General features: G+C 46.3%; 1 protein-coding gene across 5 annotated transcripts; it reads left to right on the top strand.

Annotated features, from left to right (window-relative positions):
- Positions 1–527: 527 nt before the first annotated feature.
- On the top strand, positions 528–26,597 carry sec16a (SEC16 homolog A, endoplasmic reticulum export factor). Of its 5 annotated transcripts, none has more exons than XM_036528224.1 (31): positions 528–628; positions 2,340–5,928; positions 6,185–6,333; positions 7,865–7,956; positions 8,050–8,188; positions 8,848–9,046; positions 10,309–10,483; positions 11,012–11,154; positions 11,877–11,938; positions 12,519–12,657; positions 13,009–13,251; positions 13,566–13,663; positions 13,840–13,921; positions 14,042–14,159; positions 14,763–14,874; positions 15,203–15,308; positions 15,577–15,717; positions 16,063–16,176; positions 17,472–17,679; positions 17,798–18,171; positions 18,312–18,359; positions 18,687–18,854; positions 19,853–19,939; positions 20,817–20,873; positions 20,983–21,109; positions 21,339–21,479; positions 21,666–21,757; positions 22,204–22,275; positions 22,887–22,946; positions 24,000–24,077; positions 24,746–26,597. In XM_036528224.1, exons 2-31 carry the CDS (start codon positions 2,410–2,412, stop codon positions 24,812–24,814), a joined length of 7,212 nt encoding a protein of 2,403 aa, XP_036384117.1. In that variant the 5' UTR covers positions 528–628; positions 2,340–2,409; the 3' UTR covers positions 24,815–26,597. The 5 variants fall into 5 exon arrangements, with proteins under 5 accessions (XP_036384117.1, XP_036384118.1, XP_036384116.1 ...); XM_036528225.1 differs by having other exon boundaries at positions 528–635; positions 6,188–6,333; XM_036528223.1 differs by having other exon boundaries at positions 528–635.
- The last annotated feature ends 398 nt before the right edge of the window (positions 26,598–26,995 follow it).

The following is a 26,995-nucleotide window of genomic DNA, read 5'->3' as shown; positions in this document are numbered from 1 at the left end:
ATTATTGAGATTGAATTGGTAAAAACGTTGTTTTTTGCTGATTATGCAACATAATGGATATTGGTGCAGGCGACTGTTCAAGTATACATTTACAACAAAATACTTATGGTATTATTATGATAAATGTATGAAAACTGCTCTCGCATGCATGCAAAGTTTGTTGACGAAGTTTAATATGTATCAATCCCGTTTAAAATATATTACCGGCACCATTAAATATTCGCGATACCAGGAGCCTATGTCGCAGCAGAAATGCACTCACCTTACTTAGACGTTAGTTGTTATCCGAGAACACAGCTGTCGGAGACACAAGGGGGCACTCTTCTGAGGAGCGTGCCAATTTCCGGTCAAAATTCACCTGTAGTTCCCAAAATGCAAAATTATATTTTATTTTAAAAAAAGGCTTTACATTTTGAAACATTAACTCAACAAAAATAAAAATGTAAGCACGAGAATATTTTTTAAAATCAGATGGGGAACTAGTGTTTGGGCTTGTGACGTTAAGGTACACGTCGCCTAGCAGGATATGCTTGCGTATGATGGCGGCTGTGTGTCTACATCGCAGTACCGCAGTTTTGTAAGAATTCATATTTAATCCCCCTTCTTATCACGCTGTGTTTTGTCGGAGGTAAGAGGTAAGATGGGTCGGGATCCAGTAAGGTCTCACTATTGTGGGTTTTAAAAACAGATCATAAGAGTTTTGCTCGTTGTTGAGCAGCCAAATAGCGTTTTCCCCGCCTGATAGTCGGCTAGCTAGGTTAGCAGGATTGCTGGCTAACGTATTATGGCTAGCCACAGTGTGATGTGTCAGATATGCCTCACTGAAAAACCGGATTCGTGTCACACTCGTGTTAATCAAGAGCTTTGACGATTGAAGTAGTCTTATCAAATCGTCATGACTGATACGTTAGCGAACTCGATGGCTACAGCCACCGTCCACCGGGTTGCTTTATATGTTATTCGTGGTGTAAGTTGCTTTATAGCCTGATAGATTAGTCGGCTGGCTGGCTACCTACCAGTTAATGTGCTGTATCTCTTGATTCTAGTTTGAGTAACTGGTTAGGTAAAGTTGCTATCAGTACAGTTGTCTTTGTTCCTGTTTCCGATGGCGTAGTTAACTCATTTCGGGTTGTGTTAATCGATGACACCTGACAGCGGTTTAAAGTTTAAATAACTAGCTAACCCCGCGTTGCTCACACTCAACAAGCTAGGCACGGTGCTTTAGCATTTGGTTTAACAGAAAAGTTTGCCGAGAAATTCCCCTCATCGTGACCGAAGAATATAACTAGGTAGATGAGATGTCAGCTACTGTTTGCTTCGAATACTAGCTAAGGTAATTTGACAAGAGGGCCATTTTTTACAGGAAAAGTCTTCACATGTTTGTCTTGACGTTGACATTACAACCTGAAGCAGTACTAGCTGGCAAGCTATTTAACGTTAGCTGCTGTCGTTAACTTAAAAAAATGCTTGCTTGCTTGCTCACTCGTTTGCGTTTTCTTTAGTGGGAAGTATAAGACGAAAGATCCAAAAATGAATCTTCCTTGGCCAAGAATTTATGGACATTAGAGAAATATTTACAATTGGAACAGAAGATGAACGTCCACAGCATCTGAAATTTGTACTTGGGGATATTGGTAGTGTCTCATTTCCTAGTGGAATAAGACGTACCTTTAAAGTTCTACCATTCTCTCTCTCTCGCTCTCTCTCTCTCTCTCTCTCTATATATATATATATATATATATATATATATATATATATATATATATATATGTATATGTATGAATGTATATGTATATGTGTGTGTGTAAACAAATAAAAAAAAATACCCTAGTTTAGCACTTAACTCACTATCTTTCTTACAGACCTCCTGTAGGCCTAATACTTCTCCATAATTGCTCTTAGCATAGTGATACACTTACTTGGAAGACGCACTGGGTAAGAGCGTCTGCTAATTGAGGTAATGCAATGTAATGTACCTAGCATGGAGCTAGTGTTGTCAGGAGGTTGTTTTTTGCAGCTGAGTTGATTGCCCTTCATGTGCTTTCATATCAAAATTGAGTTCTTAATGTGTTGATAATATGCCATGGTATCATAGTGAATGATTTGGAAAGCTGGAAAATTCTGAATAAATCCTTAATCTACTTTGATATTCCTGTGTTTGTCAAAGTCATTAAGTTACACTTCACGGATCTAGCAGAAGATCATCTCTGTTTTTAGTCAGATTGTACAATAGGTAGAATATTGCAAGTTATAAGTCAATTCAGATTATTATGAATAGGCTTTACTGAGTGTTGTGGAGGTGCTTGACAAGTTTTGTTTCTTCTCTCTCTCTCTTTCAGCTGAATTAAAGCTCAAACGCTAAAACATCCCAATTCTGGAGTGTTATTTATTGTGACTGGAATAGTGGAGATGCAGCCCCCTCCACGAACTGCTCCACCAGGGTCTTCTGGCCCACCACCAACTGGGGGGATTCCTAATGCATTTCGAAGGACAAGGCCTCACAAGCAGCCAGGGAATACAGCAATGATGGCAGGACCTGGTATGCCAGTTCCACCTATGACTGACCCCTTTGCATTTGGCCGGCAAGCCATGGCCACAGGGACCCATCCACCACCCCCCAAAAGCAGCCCCCTTCCTATGCAAACACCACCTCCCGCAGGATTCCTCCCAAATGCCCAAATCCAGGAGCAAGGAGTACCTCCACAGCCGCTAGAAGGTGGATTAGGCCCCCACCATGTTCCACCCCCCTCATCTTTACCTGGTCCCACCCCAGTGGTAAATATCTTCACCCCCAACAGTGCGATGTCTTCAGCTCCTCTGCCTGGGCAATTTCCCAACCCTCAGAATTTGAAAGGGTCAAATCCTCAGAGCACAGAACAAGGTCCTTCCAATTTGGGGGAAAATGCTCCCTACATAACACCTGGAGCCTCTCTGTATGGTTCAGACCCCATGCAAAACAGGCCTCCCTTTGGGCAGGACTCTAGGGAGGACCCTGCCCCATATACCCCCGCAGCACCTAGCACAGTGCCCTCTCAACCTCAGACTATGCCATCACCCCCAGCCTCTCAGTGGTTGCCTAACCACAGGAGTCGTCCACCTTCGGTTCAGAACTACTTCCAGCCTACCAGTGATCCACCCCAGTATTTAACTGCTCCCCCTCCGGTCCCCCTGCCTGCTCCTGCTCCTCCGCCAGCCCCCTCACCTCATTTACTTCAGCCTGCCCAGTCTCCACACACACCCCACCAGTTGCCCCTGCAGAACCAGATCCACTCAGGCCAACAAGGCCTAAGTGGTCCACACAGCACAACCCCTGGCTCAGATACAGCAGGGCAGCAGGGGCTTGAAGGGTGCGCGGGAACCCTCCAGCATCAGAATTCCCATTTTCAGGGTAATTTTGCTCAGAATTGCATGACATCTGATCCCTGGTTAAGCCAGCCTTCCCAGGAGCACTTCTACCACCAGATGGGTAGGGGTCCGGGTAATAGACGACCCGACTCCATGAATTCCCAACACAGTTCCCCCCCAGCTCAAGGGGGAACTTATATCGCAGATCCTGGTACCATTTCAATGTTTTTCAAAGGGAATGATGTTGAGAATGAGGAAACGCTCTCAGGAGAGAGGAAGGCGGTGAATGGAGTTGCCGGGGGCACTGGGCAAGCATGCTCAAACCCCACATTTCCCAACCATCAGCTGCCATCCCCAAAGCCCCTCCCAGGAGCCGAGGTTGCCCAGAGAGGAAGTGTGAACGTGACTGGTTGCTCTCATGCACCACCCATGGGTGAAGGAGATGCATTGCACATGAATGACAGTGGATTTGTCAGTGGCACCCCAAGACATGTAGGGGGCCAGTTTGATCATGTTGAAAACCTGGAATGCATCCCCAACCAAGAGGTTTTACCCAGCGAGCCAGAGAAGATCCCCTCGGTGCCCCAAAACACGACTGAACACCTGGGACCTGCACAGGGTAGTTCCGCAGCCCATGGAGGTGACCACTTTGAAGGAGGGCCCAATTTAGAGACCCCGGATTCGGTGCCTCGGCCCATCAGGTCAGAGAGTGTGTCATCGAGCTACAGTAACGTGAGTCACGGGAGCGCATCTGGCTCAAGGAGACCTCAGAACATGGTGGCCACCTTTATACAGCAGGAGACGGCCAAGCCTCAGGAGGACTCTGCGGCAGGATACTTTGAGCAGATTGACACGTCCCCAGCTGGAGAGTCGGGGCCTCACGCCACGTCTGGCAGGATGTACCACACCCAGCTGTCCCAGCCCCCCACCCCTAGCCCGCCAAAGCCGACTGGGATCTTCCAGGCCAGCGCCAACAGCTCCTTTGAGCCTGTGCGCTCCCATGGCGTGGGTGTCAGAACCGCGGAAGTTGACCAAGCCCGGATGGTCATGGAGAAGAACAGCCACGGGCCTCATGGGATGGCCACCATGGATATTTCCCCCGGCAACCTGGAGCAGCCGCCAGACAATCTGGAAAACATTTTCACGCCCTCACCGCAGCACCCAGACATGGGCCTGCAAGAAAGAAGGCCCTCCTCCCGTGCCCATGGGGCACGTCTGATGTGCGAGAGCCCCGCCACCACGCTCTGGGCCCAGAATGAAATGCCCATCTTGGGGGCCAACATCCTTCTGGCCCCTGCAGCCCCCCCGGTGCATGGCCCTGTGAAACAGCTCAGCACGGAGGTGATCCAGCCCCCTGAGGACAGCCCCCTCAACCTGCAGGTGCCCCACCAGCCCCAGAAACCTGACAACTTATTGGAGAACCTGGAGAACCCTCCCAAAGTGAGCGAGGGTGACCTGAAGAATCCTCAGGCAAGTCTAGGCTACGCCTCCTTGCTGGTTCCTTCTCCAGCTGCCGAATCATTCCAAAATCAGCCTGTCTTGATTGCACCTCCTACTACAAATTACAGTGTGATTTCCACCAATAATCCGGCGAATACAACCCATCACATGATGCCCGGGGAAGTAATACAGAACCCAGGGGCAGATGGCAATACGTTACCTCTGCATCTACCTTCTGTGGTGTTTGCATCAAACACAGTGCTGCCTGGGCCTTCAAAGCATTCTAATCTTCAGCAACATTTTGTTGCTCCGCCATTAAATTCTTCCGGAACCTTCAGTGGTGCATCTGCTACAAATCCAGGACCCCTCAACCTGGCATCAGAGAGTAGGCACATCATGAAACCAGAGAACAGCCCTCTGGCTTCCACAGGTAGACCCCTGCAGGCCGATTCTGCGGGCAGTCAGAGCCAATCTGTGCTGCCTGTGAATTCCCAAGCTCCACCTGCTGCTCCCAGTCAAAAGCAACCAACAAATTATGAGCTCCTTGATTTTACCATGCACCACCCGCAGAGCAACCAAAACCAAGCTCCTAATCTGGCTAGTCATGTACCTTCTGTTGCACCTCAGCAAGCGCCGCCCCCAGTGCAAGGAGCGAAGCCAGGAATTCCAGCCAATAACACAACAGGGTTCTACCTGCAGGTGACCAAAGAGGCGCAGCAGGGAGGGAGGGGGGAGAGCGAACCCCAGGCCCAGCAGTCGGCTGAGGCAGCCCTGTTGGTGGCCGCCGGCAGCCAGATGCCTGAGGCTCAGCCTGGCCTTCAGGGACAAGGAGGGGCACCTCTGCCATCATACAACCAAGCACCTCTTTCAAACAATCAGCATCCTCCCCCTCCGCCTTTGGGACAGGGCCTGCCTCCGGCAGGTGCCCCCCCTCCCGCGCCTGCTGGGCCCCAGCCCCCGCAGCCATGGAGCTCCTCCCAGCCGCCCGCTGCAGACCCACACAGGCCGCCATCTTCGCTTGGGAGCCAGCAGGGCTACATCGGCCCGACCCCCATGCCAGGACCTGGGTACGGCGGATACTACGGGGGTGCCTATCCTGAATATCCGGATGGAAGACCACCGTATGCTTCTCCATACTACCAGGTAGAAGTTTCACTTCAGCTTCTCATGCAGACCATCATTTCCAGTGTGTAGCTTTTAAAGGTGACTGAGTGACTTTTATGTTTTGTTTAAAATGCTGTCCTTTCTGAGGGAAGGGAAACAATACATTCCTAAGAATGATTGTCATCTCTCCTTCCCCCGCATGTCAAAAAAGCTGTTGAGGTTGAAATGTTATGCTATACTATGCTGTGCTTTTTAGTGATGCTTTTAATGCAGTGGCCCTGGTTACTGTGCATAGGAGGATCCCTACAGAAGGTATGATCCCCGCTACAGTCGACATGAAGGACCTAACCCAAGCTACAGGGAAGGAGAGCGGTACCATTACAGAGAGCAGCCAGAGCGACCCAGTTCAAGATCCAGCCAGTACTCAGACCGACCTTCCTCCAGGTCAGTTTGTCCCAAACATTTTCTAGAGTAGAACGTGTCACACCAGCATCACTTCAGCCTCTGCTGTGTGATGTAAGCACATGTATGTAGCATTTACAGGAATCCCTCATGTCAGGTCTTTTCAATGAACAGCATGCGTAGGACAGACCAGTACATTCTCAGATAAAATGTTCAGCTTCATGACACACGTCGTACTGGTTAAATATTATTCTTATAGAGAGACTGTGTAGTATTCTGCAGGCACCCAGCACCCTGAAAAATACAAGTTGTACAAATGTGACACCTGTGCGTGCGTGCATGCGTGGGTGGTTGGAGTTGTCTGGAATGGATGACCTGTTTCAGAGAAATATGTAATAGACCTGTCACTGTGAATTATGCCACACTGTGCTGTGTTAGACTGCGCACTCAGACCATTGTGCTCCCAGTGCCTAGTTTTCATACATAAATGTCAGAAACGTTAGGCTTTTTACCACAGAGCTGGAGACCATGTGAGGCTACAGTTCAGTTTGTAGTGATTAGGTAACAACCAGGTCGATCAATCAGCTTACATTGTATGGAAATTGATGAGTTTTAATGAGCAGTTTAAATGTTGTGACATCATGTGCGTGTCTGGGGCTGGCGTAGCTGCAGCATCCATGGCCCCTTGTGTCCTTCCTTGTCCCCTGCTATGTCACTTTTCATGTCTATTGGTTTGATTTTTGGGGATCTGAACAGTATAGGTTAATTGGGATTTGGATTAGGGAGGGTAAGATTATTGAAGAAAGAGAAGGTTCTGTTTTTTCTTTCTTTGTTCATGATGGAGCGTATACTAGGGAAGAACATTGAATATGTAGTGAATAGTAACACAATCTGCAATTTTCACTGCTGTTCAAAGTGCTAAGCTAGAATATCAAAAAAGAAAAAAGTGAACATATCAAATAAGCCCTTTGTTGGTATTGCAAAATGAGTTATGTTAACTAGCCAGCAAGCTGCAGTTGTAAACCCTGATGAAACAAAAGGAGGTCCCTAAAAAGCTTAGAAAAACTTTGATTAGCCTGCTGAAAGGTATAAATTAACCATTTCATTTGATCAAATGACAGCATAAAATGCATACAAATGTTATGCAAACTTCTTTTTCAGCTTTGAAAATCTGAAACGTATCTCTTACTTGATGCTAATAAGGTGTCGTAAAATATTTTGAGGAAAAAGTGAAGGGCCTCGAGTTTCTCTGAGTGATGTTCTTTTGCACATAGACAGATCATTTATATATGTCGAATATATCCATTTATATGTCTGTGTATGTATAATATATAATATACACACACAGTGTGTCTACAGCATATCTAATGTACATCAGTTCTTGGGGAACTACAGGGGATAGTTGAGGGGAGACATTCAAGTTGTATGTGACAGTGTTAACCAATGAACATGGTGTTGTAGCAAAGGAGCACCTTCAGATGTTGATTTAATAAAGATGTGTTTGAGTCCTTCCCTGTTTACACAGAGCACTGGGATTAGAATGTCAGATTTATTTCTTCTTTTCTCCTGGCAGACAAGGCTATTCTGAAGATTTTTCAAGAGCCAACCGAAGTGCCTATAATGATTATTATGCAGACAGCTATAAGAAACCATATGACTACGGAGGTAAGGGTCACAGCACTAGGTTACCATTTTATGCTGATGTGTCCTTATCTCTAGAAAGCTTTCTAATCACATTTATTCTCCTTGGTTTTCCAGATCGGAGCAGGTGGGAGCATTATGATGCTGCCGCCTATGATCCCCGATACCGGAGCTACTACGATCCGTCATACTGGTACTACAACCCAGAGGCCTATGGGGGCAGAGACCCCTACTATGGACAACAGTATTCCAGCAGGTAGGGACATTATCATGACACTTACAGTCTTCCCCTTCATGACTTTGCCCAGACATGTTCTCAACATACTTAGCTTGTCTCCATTTGCCACACTCACCAAGACGGTGGGCATGCCAGAAAAGGCTGTCTGTGCTTATGGCCTGAAGTGAGGCTGTAAAAACCATCCAGATTGTTTCTAGTAGTTGCTGATTTTTTTTCTTCTACCTCAGCGGTGGTGGTAGTGTGATGTAGCGAGTAGGTGCAGGGCTTGTAAGCCAAAGGTTCTTTGTTTGCTTCCCCCACTGGGGCTGTGGTACCTTTTGGCAACATACTTAACCCAGAATTTCCTCAGTTAATATCCAGCTGTATAAATAGAAGACGCATAGGAATTGTAACCTATGTCACTCTGGATAAGAGCATCTGCTGAACAACTAAATATAAATGTAATCTGCTAGCTCGTAGTTGCACTGTTTGATATTTGTCCACAAACATGAGATGAGGTGAAAAGGGCAGGCATCTGATGTCATTCTGTAGTTAACAGTACCGCAGGATGTGATTGGGGACAGGTCACTCCGACTGAAGGAAGTGGTCCCTTTTGCAAGCTGGACTCGTATCAGGGAATGCACGCCCCTGTTGAATTTCAGCGATGTGATGAGGTGTTGTGGCTGTTGTGTGTTCAGGGGGATGGGTTATGACGACTGGTGGCGGTACGACCCGCGGTATGACGCTAGCTTTGACGAGGAGTCGCGAAGGCAGCCAGAGCACTACGGTGACGACTTTGACCGGCGCAGTGTGCACAGCGAGCAGTCGGCCCACAGTGTCCGCAGCTCCCGCAGCCAGCACAGCCACCGCAGCAGCTTCAGCTCACGTTCGCAGCAGGTCCATCCATCTGTCTTTGTGTCTTACTGAATGACTGTCTGTTTCTGTGTCTGTGCCTGTGTGTCACTGTCCATATGTCTGTGCATGTATTTGTCTCTGTCCGTGTGTACCCGTGTTTCTTATCTCTGTGTCTGTGCCTGTATCTCTGTCATTGTGCGTGTGTTTGTTAATGTGTCTACCTGTGCTGCTTTGTGTCTGTGTCTGTCTGTCTGTATTTCTGCCATTGTCTCTCTGTCTGTGTGTACCTGTGTCTCTGTCTCTGTGTTTGTATCTCTGTCGGTGTGCCTGTGTCTCACTGTCCATTTGTCTCTGTGTTTGCTTATGCCTGTGTTTTTCTGTCTATATGTCTGTATCACTGTCTTTTGCTTTATGTCTGCATCTTTCTGGATGTGAATGTGTTTTTTTCTGTTTGTGTCTTCTGTCTGCATCACTGCATCTGTGAATGTCTCTGTCTCTTTGTGTCTGTGGCTATGTCAGAATATGTCTACATTTGTCTGTCAAGCTGTCTGTCTGTGAAATTCATTTTTGGTTAATACTAAAGTTTTTAGTGTAATGTAACAGGTAATTGATTATTTTGGCATGGAGTGTTGCTAAAAGTATAACAACATTGATTTATTTATAGTAAAAACTCTTATGTTTGCCACGTAGTTTGCAACTTAGATGACTTTTGAAATGTATGGATTTGATAACCATGGGAACCCAACTTTTGGGGACTGGGGCAAACACAACAGGAAGTTCATGCTTCAGTGGACAAAAACCAGACAACTGAGATGCAAATCATTTCAGGTGTACTTTCATTAATTTTGTTTTATTAAACCTTATTGTCTTTGGAAACCAAAAAATGTTACATTTTTTACAGTGAAAGGTAGTGCTGTTGAAGTTGTATGCACTAAAGAGAACTTCAACTTTAAGTAATTGGCTTTTTGCTTGTGTTGCACTCTGCCTCACTTGAAAGTTGCTTTGGATAAAAGCGTCTGCGAATTGAATAAATGTAAATGTATGTTTGTCAAGTATTATGCTGGGATTCACACTCTCCCGGGTATTATATCTCCAATATCAGGTGTGTGACCTATGGCCATTTTGACCATATGTGTCTGTCTGTGGGTGTGTCTGTGCCAGTGCTCATTCTCACATGAGCAGAATCAAATGTCTTTTTACCCATCTACCTTTACACGTTTGTGTGTAGTGTCTGGCAGCTCTGCCCCTTGTTTGCTCTTTTGTAGCTCTGTGTAGCTCACGCCTGTTACCTGTCTGTCTTTCAGAGTCAAATGTGCAGGAGTCAGCCAGACCTCATTTCTGCCGGTTACGAGCCCCCCGGCCAGAACTCCTCCCTCATGGTCCACTACCCATACCCCGATGCGGACGCGAGTCGGACTTTTACAGACTTTGCATACCAAACGGGCTACTCATCTGAACAGTGGCCAGCTGCAGAGCAAGGTTAGACCAACATTCTTGTTCTTGCTAGGGGAATTGGCTCTGTGTGCCCGTGCAGTCATGAATGACTGCTCAAGGAACCCATCCACTGTTGGTTTTAATGCAGTTCAGGGTATAGCTATTTTATCCTTGATCAAAGCACTTTAAAAAGTAGGCATTACAAAAGCAATGGATGTAACTCCAAGATATGTGACACAGTTTTTACTAGGTTTTTAGAGCATAAACCGCCCTAAGTAGGCAGCTCTGAAGAGATGGAAATCAATGAGTTGACCACCATACCTGAAACAGGCTCAAAATGGGTGTTTATTGTTGGAGAGGGATCTGTTTGTAACATCCTGAGCTATGTCCACAACCTCTCCCCAACTCCCTTTGACTCTCCACGGTGTAAAGGCAAACACTATCCCAGAACAGACCAATGATGAAGACATCAAGACTGTGGTTGCAGGATGCAGTACAGATCATGTTTACGTGAGAAGATTCTCCTTAAAGCTGCTTGTCTTCACTCCTGATTGTCTCTCCTCTCATCCCCAGTGCCACTGCGGCCCATGACACCAGAGAAGTACTCGGTTCCACACCGGTGTGCCAGGTTCGGACCTGGCGGACAGCTGATCCAGGTGTTGCCAAACCTGCCATCGGCTGGGCAGCCTGCTCTGGTGGAGATCCACGGCATGGAGGTTCGGTTCAGTGTCCAACCACCCGTATTCTGCCTCTCAGTTCATACTGATGTAAAGTAATTTCACTTCACTCACACTCATGCTCATATGCAGGCCTTTCAGTCAATTACAGTACCTTACGTTCATTTAAGGTCTGAAATGAGCTCGAAGTGTAGGTTCATACTCTTCATCACGGCCCTCCTTATGTGACTCGGTCAGCATTGGTTTGCTCTTAGAGTACAGTTAGTGCTGTATACCCAGGCACCTACAGTCTGAGTCAGGGCTTTGTCTGCAGCCATTGAGCCTCAGGGCACATTTGGCTTTGTCCTGCTGTGGTAGGCATGGCTCACATCAGCCAGAGATCCTCAGGTTGCCGCTGTATCAGTGCCTCCTAGCGACTCATCAGGATACTGGAGTTGACTGACTTGTCAGTGACAGAGACCCTGCTAATTGGCATTACTTTTGAAGCCTGTTGCAGACATCATTTCATTCATTTATTAATCAAGAGAAAAAGTTCCACTTGAAACACTATCAAGATCAGCAACTTTTTCCATCAATCTTTTTTAAAATTTTTTAATTTATGCAAACTGGCTCTTGACGGACTTATTACAAACAAATGCCACGGGATGGTTTCCCTGTGTTCACAAACCATATTTAGGTTTTTCCTCTGGAATGACTTAGGGATTGAATTGATGTGGTAGAAATGTGTGTTGTTAACATGCTCTCCCTTAACATGCTCACAGACGATGCTGCAGGACTCTCAGGAACAGCAGGAGCTGCGTACCTTCCCCGGGCCTCTGGTGAAGTAAGCTCTTCTTTCACAGATCCCCGTGCTACATCCATTACGTTCTTTACAAGAACCTCATCCTTGTTGACTCTCGTAACGCGCTTCACAAGCAGACACCAAATGCTGATGTACAGTTTTAGGAAGGTCACCAAAAGTTGTGACACATGTATAGATCATCTAACAGATGCCATGCCCCTCGTTACGCTTAGTACTCTGTAGTTAATTGTATGTATTGTTTCTTCATGCCCGTAACGGTTTGGGCCTCGCTTTCTGATGGTCATTGCCTCTTGCTCAGTGACTACTGACCATTCTCATCTTAGTATTATTTACAAGGGCAGCAGGAAGTCCTATCCAGGCGCCTTTACTGTGCCTTACAGTTACCTGTATACATATCCTGGTTTTCACTAGAGCAGTTCAGGTGTAGCATTGTGCTCAAGGGTACAGCAGTGGTCTCCTGCCTGGAGTACAAATGAATGAGTATCAAGGTCAGAGCCTGGTGTCATCCCCAGTCCGTGTGCTCGCCCTGTAATACCATGCGCTAGACTGTAGTAGCCAGTGTCCATGGCATGATGTGTCCGACATGTCCTCCCTCTTCCAGAGGGGAGACTCACAAGGTGGATGTGATCAAGTTTGCCCAGAACAAGTCCCTGGAATGCCTGCGGAATGACAGCCTGATCGACAAGGACTCTGCCTGCCTCATCTGGGAGTTCATTGTGCTGCTGTGCCGGCAGAATGGGGTGAGTGAGCAGGGGCGTCTTCTGCAGATCTCTGTGGAAACAGAATCACACCATGTTGTAACTCACAGGTTTGTGCAGTTGTATTATCTGTGGGATATCACAACTAATTCCTTGTAACTGGGCTGTTTTGTTTGAGTAATGCCAAGAAAAAAGTCATGCTCTAAAGCTGGCCAAAATCGTGCCCCCCACACTGCTATTGGCTGCAGCACTGAATGACCACAGCCCAGAGCGTGATTGTACACCACTGTAGACACATGTTAATGAAAGGGCTCCTCTCCTCGGAGCCACCTCAGGGTGGGTGTTACTGTACTCTTGCATGTATCAGCCCTGCCTCCTGTCCCTGCACTGCAGACTGTGGTGGGGACGGACATCGCTGACCTGTTGCTGCGTGAGCATAGGTCTGTATGGCTGCCGGGGAAATCGCCAAACGAGGCCAATCTGATTGACTTCAACAATGAGCCCATTGAGAGGGCCGAGGAGGAGCCGGGCTTGGGCACGCTCTCCCTGCTCTCAGACACCTTCATGACCATCCCTGAGAACATCGGCAAGGAGACAGAGCGCTTCCGGGAGCTTCTGCTATTCGGCCGCAAAAAGGCACGTCTCCTCTCATATCCAAAGTCAAATTGAGGTGCTTTATTAGCATAACTTTCAATAGTAACAAGAAGAGATGAAGAATAAAAGAATACAACAATAATGCTGTTTGGTAACCGGACAATCCAAGTGGAGAATGGAGAGTGCTCAGGTGCTGTCTCTCCAGTAATGGTATGCTGTCACAAATTGTGTAGCAAGCGTTTCTGTCAGTCCCTTTCCTCCTCCTCTGAATATGTGAATATCCTTCAGCAGTGGTGTTTGAAAGTGTGCTTTGCGCTTGTGGCATGTTCAGTAGTCTGTCCTGCTCTGTTCTTCAGGACGCCCTGGAGTCAGCCATGAAGAATGGCCTCTGGGGACATGCCCTGCTGCTGGCCAGCAAGATGGACAACAGGACGCACGCACGTGTCATGACCAGGTGAGGGCACCTTCCCGAGGTCGCCTGTCCTGGGCTCGGACTGTTTTAAACGTTTAAGCGGGGGTGTTCTGCCTCAAGTGAAGAGCTTTTGAAACTGAAAGGTGCTAAAATTAGGTGAACAAAAGGGTAATGTGGGCCTGTCTTCAACCCCCCCCCCCCCCCCCCCCGCTTCTCAGGTTTGCCAACAGTCTGCCCATCAATGACCCCCTGCAGACTGTGTACCAGCTGATGTCTGGAAGGATGCCTGCTGCCGCTACTGTGAGTGTGACAGACTCCGTGTGCAAGTGTCCATATCTGTACGTCTCAAGAGCTTTTACGAGGCAACAGAGATGCAGACCTTTACTGATACCTGCTTGTTTCTGCCACTTCCGGCTTTAGTGCTGTGGAGACGAGAAGTGGGGCGACTGGCGCCCCCACCTGGCCATGGTGCTGTCCAACCTCACACACACCCTGGACCTGGACACGCGAACCATTACCACCATGGGAGACACCCTGGGTATGGTCACTCACTGGCTAATACATCCACCCAGCTCCTACCCCTGTCAGAAAGGGCTTAGCATTTAGTATTACCTAGGTTTCTCTTTCAGCAAGTTCATCTGGAACCTCCCGAAGTATCTTATAGTGTAAGGGCACAACTCATGTAAGAGAAGTAGATACTGTTGCAGGTTCATGTTGAACTAAAAATGTTCTCTCTTTCTCTCTCACACACACAAACACACACACACACACTCACGCAGATGCTCGCACACGTACTGGCTCTGGATTGCATTCCAAAAATAGTCGTTAAGGTTCCCATAATACGCTGATTAAAATCCTTGGCCGCCTGAGTGAAATTTAATCAACCCACTACCTACAGCTTGCAGTAGCAGCAGCGAGCATTTAGATTTAGGCAGGGGCACAGGAGCTGATAAAGCAGCATGGAGATCAGCTGCAGTGGAAGGAAAAGGGCAAGGAGTGGCTTCACTGATTAGCTGTTGTACTTTTTACAGGTGTTTATGAACAATTCAACACTAACTTCCTTCCACAATCCTTTACGGTCATTTGAAACAGCAGACTTTTCACCCCTGTTGGGTGCTAACCCTGACTGTCTGTTCTCCAGCTTCCAAGGGACTGATCGACGCAGCCCACTTCTGCTATATGATGGCTCAGGTGGGACTGGGCGTCTACACCAAGAAGAGCACAAAGATGGTGCTGATCGGGGCCAACCACAGGTGAACAGGCTCATTTTCTCTTGAGTACACTACACACCATATGTTAATGCCACTGGTTTGATTATTCTGTTTGAATTGCATGCAAGCTATTCAGTGTGAAACAATGTCCTGGCTGCACCTGCACATAAGTAATAAAGTAAAATTTAGAATCAGAGTGACTCCTATCATGGCTAACAGACCAAGGAGCTGATTTATTCTGTTAAATATGTCTGTCCATCTTGCGTTCTTGCGTACACTTGCATGCATTCATGCCTGCACTGCCTTTAAGTCAGATAAGTGGCAAACACACTCATTGGCTGATTTAGTGCTTCCTCTCCCCTCCTCCCAGTTTGTCCTTCTTCAAGTTCGCCTCTAATGAAGCGATCCAGCGGACTGAGGCCTACGAGTACGCCCAGTCCCTGGGCTCCCAGCCCTGCTCACTCCCAAACTTCCAGGTTGGTGCATCTCTTCTCATCTCATCTGCTTGCCTCTTTTCTCTGAGTGGTGTCTACCACAGCCCATGAGCCTCAGGGCTTTTTCTTGACACCTGATCAGAACATCTCAAATCTTAGAAAATGTTTGACTGAAAGTTGAACCTTCAAATTCTGACTAATGTTTGGAATGTCCAACCGAACATCAGGCCCCCTTAAAGCTGAGAGGATGAGATGATTTGTGATTGGATAGGTACCTGACGTGAGCCACTTTGCTGTTCTTGTGCTGCAGGTCTTCAAGTTCATCTACGCTTGTAGGCTGGCTGAGGTGGGGCTGTCAGCCCAAGCCTTCCACTACTGTGAGGTGGTGTCCAGAGCGCTGCTGTCCTTCCCCTCCTACCACTCCCCTGTGTTCATCAGCCAGCTCATCCAGGTTTGACCCCTCTCTTACACACATGTGCACACATGTAGGACTGAGCTGGGCTTTTCCCAGGCTGCAATGCTGTTCAGTGTCAGTCTCATTACATTCCTAAAATAAGATTGATGATAGATTCTGTGCTTATTTAGCATATTACAGCATATTAGCTATGTAAGTCTTTCTTATCCAGATGGTCTGCAGAATGATGCATTTGCTGGTGAAGATTGTGTGAAGCTGCAGTTTTGGGAAGTGCTTTTTCATATATCCTGTGTGTAATTTGGTTTGGTTTGTGACCTGTCCTTGCTTAACTCTTGCAGCCCTGGTAGCTGTGTGTGATCAGGCTGTGTCTGTGTTTTGCAGATGTCTGCAAAGCTGCGCTTCTTCGACCCCCAGCTGAAGGAGAAGCCAGAGCAGGAGCTTTTCATTGAGCCCGACTGGTTGCTTCAACTGCGCCAGCTGGACGGCCAGATTAGGGTGAGAAAGACAAGACAACAAGTGTTAACCCTTGTGCTGAGTGTATTCACCATGTGCACATAGGGCTGAGTGTATTCACTAGGGGTGTGCAAAAATATATATATATATATTTTTTGATTAATCGTTTTTTAAAATTCGTCCGATTCGATATCGATCTGTAAAATTTATGGATCGACCTTTTAGGCTAATACGCATTTTTTCCCGGTTTTCTAGGTTCATTTCCGAAATGGTTAAACATAGCCAGAGAATTAAATAGACGGGCTCTGACATAGCTGTCGTATTAAAGGCAGTTACTAGTCCCCCCTCATTAGATGTCGCTCTCTCGTTTAACTTTTAACGTTTAACGACCTGCAAAAGCATAGAGGAAAACCTGTTACATCAATTTTTTTTTTTTTTACTGTGATGCGACGCCTCAGTGTTCACCATGGCTAACCCTATGGTCACACGGAGGACACAGGAGAGAGACAAAGCGACTGGCTGCCATTCATTTTCAATGAGAATTCGCGATTTACTGCGACAAGAGACAAGTGGCCGTTGCAAAGCCAACTAGGTGGGGCTAAATTAGACTAGACTCGAGGTCTGGTTAAATGCGAATACTGAGCGATGTGACACGGCGAAGGCAGCATGACACACAAATGATCCAACATTCTGGTTCCAGTCAAACAGTTTTGTCAGTCATTGTAGCTACCTTACAAACCAGCTTTTCCTGAGCTAACTAATGCAATCACATTGCTACTTCGTGTCATTAATAAGTAGGCAATGATGCAGGTTGGTTTTGTTTTTAAGGACTTATACCCATGTGTTCCTCAAATAAAAAGATTGGGGCATCTCTGCCAGTACCCAGCCCTAGTATTCATTTACGTTTACATTTATTTATTTAGCAGACGCTTTTATCCAAAGCGACTTACAAAAGTGCATACAGCAAGTATATTCACCATGTGCACATAGAACTTAGTATTCCCCATATGCTGAAAACATTCATCGTGTACAGACTTTTATCCACCATAGCTAATTGATAGTTTTGGACAATGAATTAGAAAAGGGAATTTGCTTTTTTATTTTATTTTATTTTATAAATGGCATGTTACACTCAGATAATATCAGTCGGTAGCCCTACCTGAGGAAATCGATATTAAGTTTTTGCTGTTGTTTTTTTGTCAGTTGCTCCCTGCAACTATCTTTCAGTTGTGACTTATTTCCAGTCAAAAGACATTGTGCAGAAGATATGGACAGTAGGTGCTTAGATTAGGCATGGATAGTATTGCTATCCTCTTGTTTGTTCTGCCAACCTGCAGGACGGGGTAATATCCTACAGTGTAGACAGGGCCACACCCCAGCAATATGTCTGCAGCACCCCCAGTTCTGAGTTTGACCAGACGAGCCCCCAGGACCCAATGGGGATGCCTCAGGACATTGGGGGGCCTGCCCCAGAGAACCCTCTCATGTCCTCCCTGATGCCAAACCCAGGACCGCCCCTGCCTGGTGTCCAGCTCATGCCCCCAGGTACACAGCTTCTGTGCAATGTATGTGCATGTGTGTGTGCATGTCCATACTGTCTGTCTGCATGTGATTGTAAAACTCTGCTTTCTGTAACCACGTGTGGCTCGTTCCTTTATCCCAGCACCTACCACCATGCTGGAGAATGGGGTGCTCACCATGCCCCAGGTTCTGCCCACTGAAGGAGTCCCCTTCTATCCGGTCCCACCTTCCCAGCCCGCCCTGATGACTGGCCCTGTACCTATCCCAGACGGACAGGCGCCTGTGTTCCCCCCACCCGGGCTTAGTTACGCCCCATCCTATCAGCCGGAGCAGTCGGAAATGTACCCTGCACCCCCAGTGGCTTCACAGATGCCCCCTCAGATGCCCCCTGTGGAGCCCCTTCCAGCACCCCCTGAGCAGCAGCAGCTCCACGGCTCCCAGCCCTCCTCCCCCACTCGAAACGCCTTCACCCCTCAGATGGACTTCTATGACCAGATGGCGCATATGACAAATGCGGTGAGTTCCTCACACTGGGACAAGGGTGAACTGGAGCACGTTTGGCCTTGTTACAGTCTCCTGAAACGTTTGGCTTTCTAAAACGAGGTGGCATTTTATCGATGGTTAACCTGGGGATGTGTGTGGCTTCATCTTACCAGGGTCCAGGAAGGAGGTCAAGAACGACTTCGCAGTCTTCGGTACACACGGTAGGGCTCAGTCTCACACCTCTGTATATCACTCCACCAGCTGTTCCACCCTACCCCTCCATTCCTCAGCTCCACCGATGCACAGAATCATCCTCCAGTGTGTTTCCTCATAATCTCCAGGGAACATCTGACTGCCTCTCTGCCATGGGGACTTGCAGGGCTTCACCTGTCTTCCTGTGATCTGGAGATAATGCTGAATTTTTCTGCCATGTGTGCCATATACCACAGGGGCAGTGTGTGTTGGCTCTCTCTTGAGCGGTCGAGCTGCCGTGTCCCATGCGTGCGCATGCCCACCCCTCCGCCCGACTCATGCTCTTTTGACCACAGGTCCCGGGCCGGCGGTCCCGCACCACCTCCGAGTCCTCCACCCACTCCACGGGGCGGGAGCGGAGCAATTCGGTGGTGAAGCAGTCCTCGCCCCCTCCCCCTGCCATCCCTGAGAAGCCCACCCGCCGGGAGGAACCCAAGACACAGAAGAAGGACTCCCCCAAAAAGGTGGGCAGATTTCTGTGAATCAGAGCCACAATGTTCATATTCTTCTCTTGCATAATAATTTCATCTTGCATTGTAATTGAGTGCAGAAGTTTTATCAGCTAAAACATCAAATCAGACATCTCCAGAAGTTCAGTGATTAACAAAGTACACATTAACGTGAAGATCAGCAGGCTCATTTGTGTGAAATATTGAAATGCTCCAAATCAGCTTTGCTGGTAACTAAAGTAAGCATATATAATAAGAAAAATTTTCCATAAACGGTGACCATGGCTAGAAGTGGTTGCATTGAATGGCAGTTATTCTTTTTTGCATGCAAAAGTAAATATGTCAGTTTAATTCTTTATAATATGTTAAAAATGGAAGGTAAACATTAGTTTGGGATTTCCTAACACTGAGAGACTTTAGCTGTTTTTGCTAAATGGTATCCATTCTCTGTGGTCACAGTGCTGTTGAGGGAGGAGTTACAGTCAGTGCCAGTACAGGGACTCATTATAACAGGCAGCAGATATAAAATCATCTCTTATTAATCAGTGCGTATTCATCACTCAAACTGTACACAACATCTGAATCAAAGAGATTTGGCCTATGTCCAAGTACAGTTAAATTGCATGGTGGAGTGCATTTCTATGACAAATCTAATGGGTTCAGAAAATAATGGTTATCTGGGGTTTTTGCACTAGAGATAATTATGCTGCATTTAATGTGTACTTTCTAGAGTTAAGAGAAAATGGATGATATGCCTGCTGGCACTATTTTTCTGCTGTGCCTAGAATTTCAGAGCTAGACAGAATGAATCTCTGTCTAGCTGCAATGACTGAGTCTGTGTCTATTTCTGTCTGTGTGTACGGAATGTGTCTTTCCATCTCTGTGTGTATGTACTGAACCAGTCTGTGTCCATCTCTGTCAGTACTGAATTATTATATCCTTTTCTCTCTGTCTGTACTGAACCAGTCTGTTTCTGTCTTTGCCTATGTATGTACTTAATGACTCTCTGTCAGTCTCAGGGAGGTCGAGGTGGCTGGCTGAATTGGCTCTATCGCAAGGGGAAGAATGAGGCTCACCTGCCTGATGACAAGAACAAATCGGTGAGAAATCTGCTCATACGGAAAGGTGTGAGCACACCTACCACCTCACGGTTATTTATTTCAGGATATAAACGTTTGTTAAAATGTAGTCACAGTCAGATTGTACACTTTGTGTCCCAATACAAAGTCAGCCGCCTTAGAAGGCAGCATTTGAAGGGAGCATTTTCACTGTTTTCGCAATTTTGCACACTTGCCCTTGGTAGGCATGTCCCAAACCAAAGTCATCATAAAATGCGTCCTTCTAAGGTGCCTTATTTCAGTTAAATTTGAAGGCAGCAAACGATGTATCCTTCGCCAGGTAGGGTATTCCATAAGTCTTTGCGATAGCCGATTAATGGCGGCTGAAAACCCTGAAGAAGTTGTGGTGGCAGCGGAGGTGCTCGTTTTCAAGTGTAAGTATACAATGAACTCATGATGATTTGTTGTTGTTATGTTTGGAAAAATACATTTTAATAACATTTTAATACACAGGAATAATGTATCTAGTGTTTTTAAGCCTCGATGAGCTTCCCATGAACTAGCCAGCTAACTTACTAGTCATCACGTTACTTTCAAATAGAATAAGCTAACATAGCTAGCGTTAGTTTCGTTAATCAGCGAATGAAGGTTAACGTTAACGCTGATCTCGTGCAGGCACGCGGAATGGCACTCTGTGACATCATGCTGCCTTCAGAGTGCGTCCCAAATTCGCTTCCTTACCAGGATCTTTTTCCGTTAGGACACTGCCTTAGGAGGGACCTCCCTTCTAAGGGATGTTGGCACCAGGCAGCTGATTTCATATTGGGACACAGCCACTGATTGTGTGGCTTATGTTTATGTATGTCTTAGCTCCTTTTGTACCATCCTAAATTTATGGCCATGGTTGTTATCTCATCAGATTGTTTGGGATGAGAATAAACAGAGATGGATTAACTTGGATGAACCAGAGGAAGAGGTATTTAATTTATTCATTAATCTCAATTCTGTGTGCGTGTGTGGGCATTATCAGTAATACAACCTGTTACTGTCATTGTGACCTATGGTATTGTTTTTGCCCCCGAAAGAACAAGCCTCCTCCACCTCCACCCTCAAATTTCCCAAAAATGAGCCCACAGATGGGTCCAGGGGGGCCGCCTGGTGGGGGACCGCCTGGTGGGGGGCCACCGGTAAATATGTTCTCCAGGAAAGCAGGTGAGGCACCCTCTCCACTGCACAGAAGGCAGGGGCACAGGCGCAGATATGGGTCACGTCTTCTCATGTGTGGCCAATCATGCTTCTCTGCTGAGTGTCTGCATCAAGCCTACATGCTGTGACACACACCAGTAGAGTTGCTGGTGGGGAAAAAACTGCTCCTTTGTGTGTGCAAGTGGTGAGGCCTGCATCTCCTCTCTCTTACCTGAGAATGTTTCACCTGCTGCAGGCACAAAGGCCCGATACGTGGATGTCCTGAACCCAGGTGGCACCGGCACCAAGCCCGCCAGCTTAGCCCCCGCCCCGGCTCATCTCTTCGGACCCCTGGCCCCCATGCCCATACCTGCCAACCTCTTTGTGCCGGGTGCGGGTACGATCTCCTCTTCTGAAATGCATCCCTTATTCTGTTGAAGAGTCAGGGTATTTTTTTTTTTTTTGGCTGCGTGACATAAGGCATACTTGAGTGTGCTGGCAGACCGATTAGGGACAGAGCGATGCCCCGTGAGTGTATGAGTGGGTGGGGAACGGTGGAAAATGATCTGTGTTCTGTCTGCAGCCACAGACGAGCAGCAGCCTACAGAGGGGAATGTCCCGGAGGCTGGAGAGAACCCGGAACAGGGCCACCCCGCCTCGAGTGTGGCACCCCAGGTGAGACCCCCCCCCGTCAGGATGGGGGCAAAAAAGCGCATACAGAGCCCTACTCATAGCCTGCGTGGGCATAGTGTCCTGAGTGCTGCTGAAAAGCTATTATTTTGTTAATTAAACAATCTCACGTTGTAGCTTTCGCAAGCACACAAACTACAATCTGCGCTGTTTCGCGAGCATAATCATTTACTCCATTTACGCAATTGGTGTCAATTATTCTGTGAATTATTTGTTTTATTGTTAATCAAGGAAGATAAAGGGGAACAGGTTGAAAGTAATGATAGATTTAAAGGTAATGTTTCAGCCTCCCCTGTTTCCAGCTCACCAGCTGCCACTGGTGTCTACCCAGTAGCTAAATGTAAATATAGATGTGCTTAATTTTAAATCAGTCTGGTAAGTTTACTCCTGCTCATGTTTGAATTATATTTTCTCTCCCCCCAACCCCCCAGATGTTCAACCCGACACTGTACCCTCCTGGCCCCGAGGGGGCACCAGTCATGGATGGGACTCAGTCTGGGGAGGTGAGACACTTCTGGCCTCTGTTTACAGAAGTCTTTGAACCAAGGGGCTGCTCATCCTGCCATCCTATACCCATACTACATCCCCATAGGGCCTTGTGTGCAAGTACCTTCCCTTAACCCCTGGCAGTCCATTAACACAGAACAGAAGGGCAATGATCGTATTTAGGCCCTCAAACGTAAATCTGATCAGAGGTGTGGACTCACCCAGCAGGGTTAGGGTCACATTGCCTGTCTTGGGTGTGTGTTTGTGTCTGTTGTGTGTGAATGAGAGAATGCGTGTGTGAAAACATTTCAGCTTGATCCAATCAAATCCTCAGTTTATTACTAGGAGCATAATTATTAAGTGCCTGGACAAGTAAACTAGTGTTGTGCTATCTTTATTTAATATTCAGTTGACTACACATTAACTCTGACTTCTAATGAGAAACTGTTTGTCAGCATTGGTCTCACAGGCAGTGGGTTCCCTCTCTGCTCCTGGCACTTAAAACTCCTACATATGAAAGTTGGATCATGAAAACCTGGCTCAAAGCGGAAGCTTTGGGCTGCGATGTTGCATGTATTAATTTTTGGTTTGTGGTTGTTGTTTGTTCGTGTATTCCTGCCGTTTTCAGCTCTCGCGCTCTAGCTCAATGAGCTCTTTATCACGCGAAGTGAGTCAGCATTTAAACCAGGTACATCCAGCTGGGCTCCTGTCGCCCACCCCATTACCCCCCCCCCCCCCCCCACTGCTCATCCGTCATGCCCTACACATCACGCCTCCCCCTGGCCCCGTACACGCCAAGCAGCACACGTTCTCTCCCTCTGCCTCCAGCTGACCCGCCTAATCTGCACTATCAGCTGTCCAATTGGATGAAAGATGAGCAGTGTTACAGTGCTCTTCAGAATCACTAGTATAGATAGTACTGTTAAGATGGCGCCTCTGAGCACTGAGCACTAGGATCAGTTAAAGAAACAAACCCTAATCTGAACCTCAACTAATCCAGGATCAGGGCTTGGAGGGGCTTTCTGTCTGCACTTCATGGCTCACTCTAGGCTCAGATTCACAGAGTGGGTAGAGTTGAGTTTGAGTTGTCCCACAGTGAAAATAAATGGTCCTTCTGTCTCTAATCTGTCCCCTCTGTCTTTAATCTGGCCATTATCTTGATTGGACTTTCACAAGACCTGATTTACAGTCAAAATCAGAGTATTTGATGATATCTGAGAATGTCCTCATTCATGTCCCCCGCCACCAATGCTGAAGGCAGAGTCATCACCCCCCCCTTTTTCTCTGATGTCACACCCGTCACCACATCTGTACGCATGCCTACATTTAACCCTGCACACTGCATGCTTTTCATTAACATTGTGGGTGTGTCCCCAAGCTCTGGATCATGCCTTCTGCCTCGTCTGCCATGTGCCTCATGCCGCTGTGGGCTGGGGCTGGGAGGACCTCGACAAGATCACATGATCTTTCTGCTGGGGGAGAATAGAGCATCACCTGTGTACCTGTGGTGCACCTGTGGTGTTAACCCTCTTCCTCCTTTTCTCCATGGCTCACAGGGAGGAGGGTGTTGCTGAAAAATGTCAACAGAGCATCTGCAATGAAATAAAAGGCTTTAAGTGTCTTGTGAAAGAAAGAAACATTTTGTATATTAAAATAGAAGTCATTGAATCCTCCTTGTAGATCCATGGAGTAAAAGGGGAAACCTTGACCTTCCTTGTAAAACTTTGATATTTTTCTCCAGGTTCCAACTCAGCCACCTGCCCAGGGAGGCCCACCCACTGGAGGTGTGACTTTCTACAACCCCTCCCAGTTTACACAGGTGAGTCTACAAGTGAACACACATAGGCGGGAGTCAAATGTGTAATTATTCTGTGCTTTTAGCAATCAAAAGATCAGCTATTTTAAATTGTAAACATAGTTTAAAATTTTTTTGCAGGGCTTAAAGCCTAAAATTTTACCATTTGCAAACATTAAAAGGATTAAATACATAGCTTACTGGAAAGTTGACAGCATAACAATGCCTCTGCTCCTAGTGTTTAGGATACTACACTGCTCTTAGTAGAAGTCTGGGATATTATGGCACAAGATGTGTATTGTGTAAGCTTCTGTGAGTAGAATCAGCATTTATGACATAACTGATACAGTAAGTCACTTTGAGGTATAATAGTGGAATGTCTGGTGAGGAAAAGCAACTTGGCCTGCATGTGGGGCTCAGTGTCAGTAGATGGCAGTTTTTCCCTCAGCCCTCAGAGCCAGCCCCCCAGCCCCTCTGAGAGTTTTGAGACCCATTAAGAAAACCTTCTTTTCAAATACATCTCCATAAGCATTGTTGAATACTCTAATCCAACCCTATCACTAAAGGTAAGGTACACTGCAGTCCAAACTCTGGTTATTTTTGCAGAGGCAGAGAGTGGAGTGTACAGTCAACAGAAAGTGTGACAGTTGTGATACTGATTGGGGGGGGCGGGATGTTTTTGTCTCTTTCAGCCGAGTGCCCCCACAGGAACAGGCCGTCCTGGCCGGTTTGGTCAGAGGAAGTATCCGACACTGAAGTAGTCTGGCAGGAGCAGCTGAAGAGGTGGCCCGGTTTTGCAGCTGTCTGTCAGGCTCTGAGACGCTCACTGCCCCCAAAGAAGCACATTCAGTAGCTTCTGAAGCATTCTAACTAGCTGCTTCTCCATTCTCACCCAGCATGTCATCAATTGATCAAAGTTTCACCAAATCAACATTTCATTCTTACCTTACTCCTTTCCCTTAATTTCTTTTGCCCTTGGAATATGTGCACTCAGTTCCTGCTGGTATTCCTCAAATCTCGTTGAACCTGCATGGTTTTTTAGTGCAGCGTAGAATATGCAGCTCAAGCTTTGCAGTGGTCATCCCACACACAAGGATCTTAGGGCACGTCATGCAGTGTCTGGTGATGACACAGTAAAGCTGGAGTAAACCATTATGCTGTAAAAATAGCCCTTGTCTCTTAATTGTGGTGAATATTAAATGAGAGATTAATTTTACATATTGATCAATGATATTTCATCAAAAGCTTTGCAGATAGTCCAAACTCATGAACTTCAATATTTAATAAAGATAATCTTCTGTAAGGGTTAAAAAAAGCAGTAGTAAGTTTTGTTATTTTACCAGGGCACATTTTAAGGACAGCTGATGCAGAGTCCGTGAGTTTCACTTTATTGACAGTCCGCTGACCACACCAGAACCATGGATTCCATCTGATCCCCATCCACCACTTGGTAACCAGGAATGGATGGTTTCTTTTTAGTGCTTTTCCTCTGATTTTTAAGCGGAGGAAAAATTTCATCTCAATGCCAGCCGAGTGTCCTTGGAGAACTGCCTCCCATTTCTCCCCACTCTTCTGAAGCTGTGATGAGAGGACTCATCAGATAAAGCCTGATTGAACCTCTTGCAAATCTGATTACTTTGTTTTTAAGCCTCTGTACCTATGTAGTTCCTGTGGTGTCCCTGTATGTGCTCCTGAAGGGGAGAGCAGGCTAGGTCTGTCGGAGCATGGAACTGTGTGAATTTTAAGTGCAATATCACTCCCCCCCGCCCCCCCCCCCCCCTTTTTTTTTTTTTCCCTGACACCCATTTACAAGTATATTTTCTAGAGGGGGAATGGCACAGTTCAAATAACATAAGTCATAAGCAAAGCTTCCATAGTACAGTAGCCTTCAATGATAATCCTTTTGGAGTGTTGGAATCTTGTTCATTTGAAATATTTATTGAATTGCCTGCCTGTTATTGGCCATGGTCTTAATCAAGCTAAACAGTAACCATTCTAAGTCCAACAGTTAAGGAAAATCTTAAAGGAACTACGAGTGAGTACCATTTTTACAACAGGTTTGAGGACTTAACACCATTTTTAATTGTCATGAATTTATCCAAGTATTTGTATATCTGATTCAGATTGTATTTATGACCTGTAGTCAAAGTGTGCAAAGCAACTAATATTTCTAAGTTAACCATGAAATGCAATTAATCTAAACATTTACTTCCTGATCATTTGTATCAAAGGCTTCGGTGTATGAAATATCATGAAAACATGTTGAGTGAAAGGACATGAATGATTTTGCTCTAACCCCAGTCTCCCACTTTTTTTTCTTTTGCTTACTGTTGTGATTTATTTTCTGTGTCATCTTCAGTGTACCCAGAACCCTTCAGTGTAGTTTCTTAAGCCGAGTTTCCTTGTAGACTGCTGAATTCTTTTAATTCAAACAGTTTCCTTTATTTTAAGGAAGCTCTTGATTTTCCTAAGTGTTTAGAATTGACATTGTAAAGTTCTTGACAAAAAGCAAAACCTCTAAAACAAATGATAATAAAAATATTTTTGCGCTCTTAAGCACTTTGAAAGGATGTGGTGTATATGTTGTGTAACCATGATGATTTAAGTATTTACACATTTTCATTGGTGTGTGATACTGGTTGTGCTACACACACACAGTGATGGAGTTTTTATGAACTTTAGATTCCCTGATTTCTGTAAGACTGCCTGGTCAGAAGTCAAAGGTGCCTGGTCCCATCTCTTGAGTTTTTATTGATGTAATAATGTATTTTTTGCCATAGTACAAAGGTAGCACAGTATACAGTAGTTTTATTGGTAAGCTGGTTGAATTTTCAAAACTGCTTACGAAAATTATCACCATAGAGAAAGAACTCTAGATTTCAGTTAATTTTTAGTGCATGCACAGTATTGCTTTGTCCCGTACCACCTCCGTGTTGGTCTAC

This window comes from Megalops cyprinoides, chromosome 5, assembly GCF_013368585.1.
Source record: "Megalops cyprinoides isolate fMegCyp1 chromosome 5, fMegCyp1.pri, whole genome shotgun sequence".
Taxonomy (NCBI): domain Eukaryota; kingdom Metazoa; phylum Chordata; class Actinopteri; order Elopiformes; family Megalopidae; genus Megalops; species Megalops cyprinoides.
This window is presented reverse-complemented; position numbering and strand designations above follow the sequence as displayed.

Bases quoted from the DNA above. Each gene is read 5' to 3' on its own strand.
- sec16a (XM_036528224.1), top strand. From the start codon at position 2,410: ATGCAGCCCCCTCCACGAACTGCTCCACCAGGGTCTTCTGGCCCACCA. The intron at 20,874-20,982 runs GTATTTAATTTA...TGCCCCCGAAAG, and splicing joins TGGATGAACCAGAGGAAGAG to AACAAGCCTCCTCCACCTCC. The intron at 22,947-23,999 runs GTACATCCAGCT...ATTTTTCTCCAG, and splicing joins TGAGTCAGCATTTAAACCAG to GTTCCAACTCAGCCACCTGC.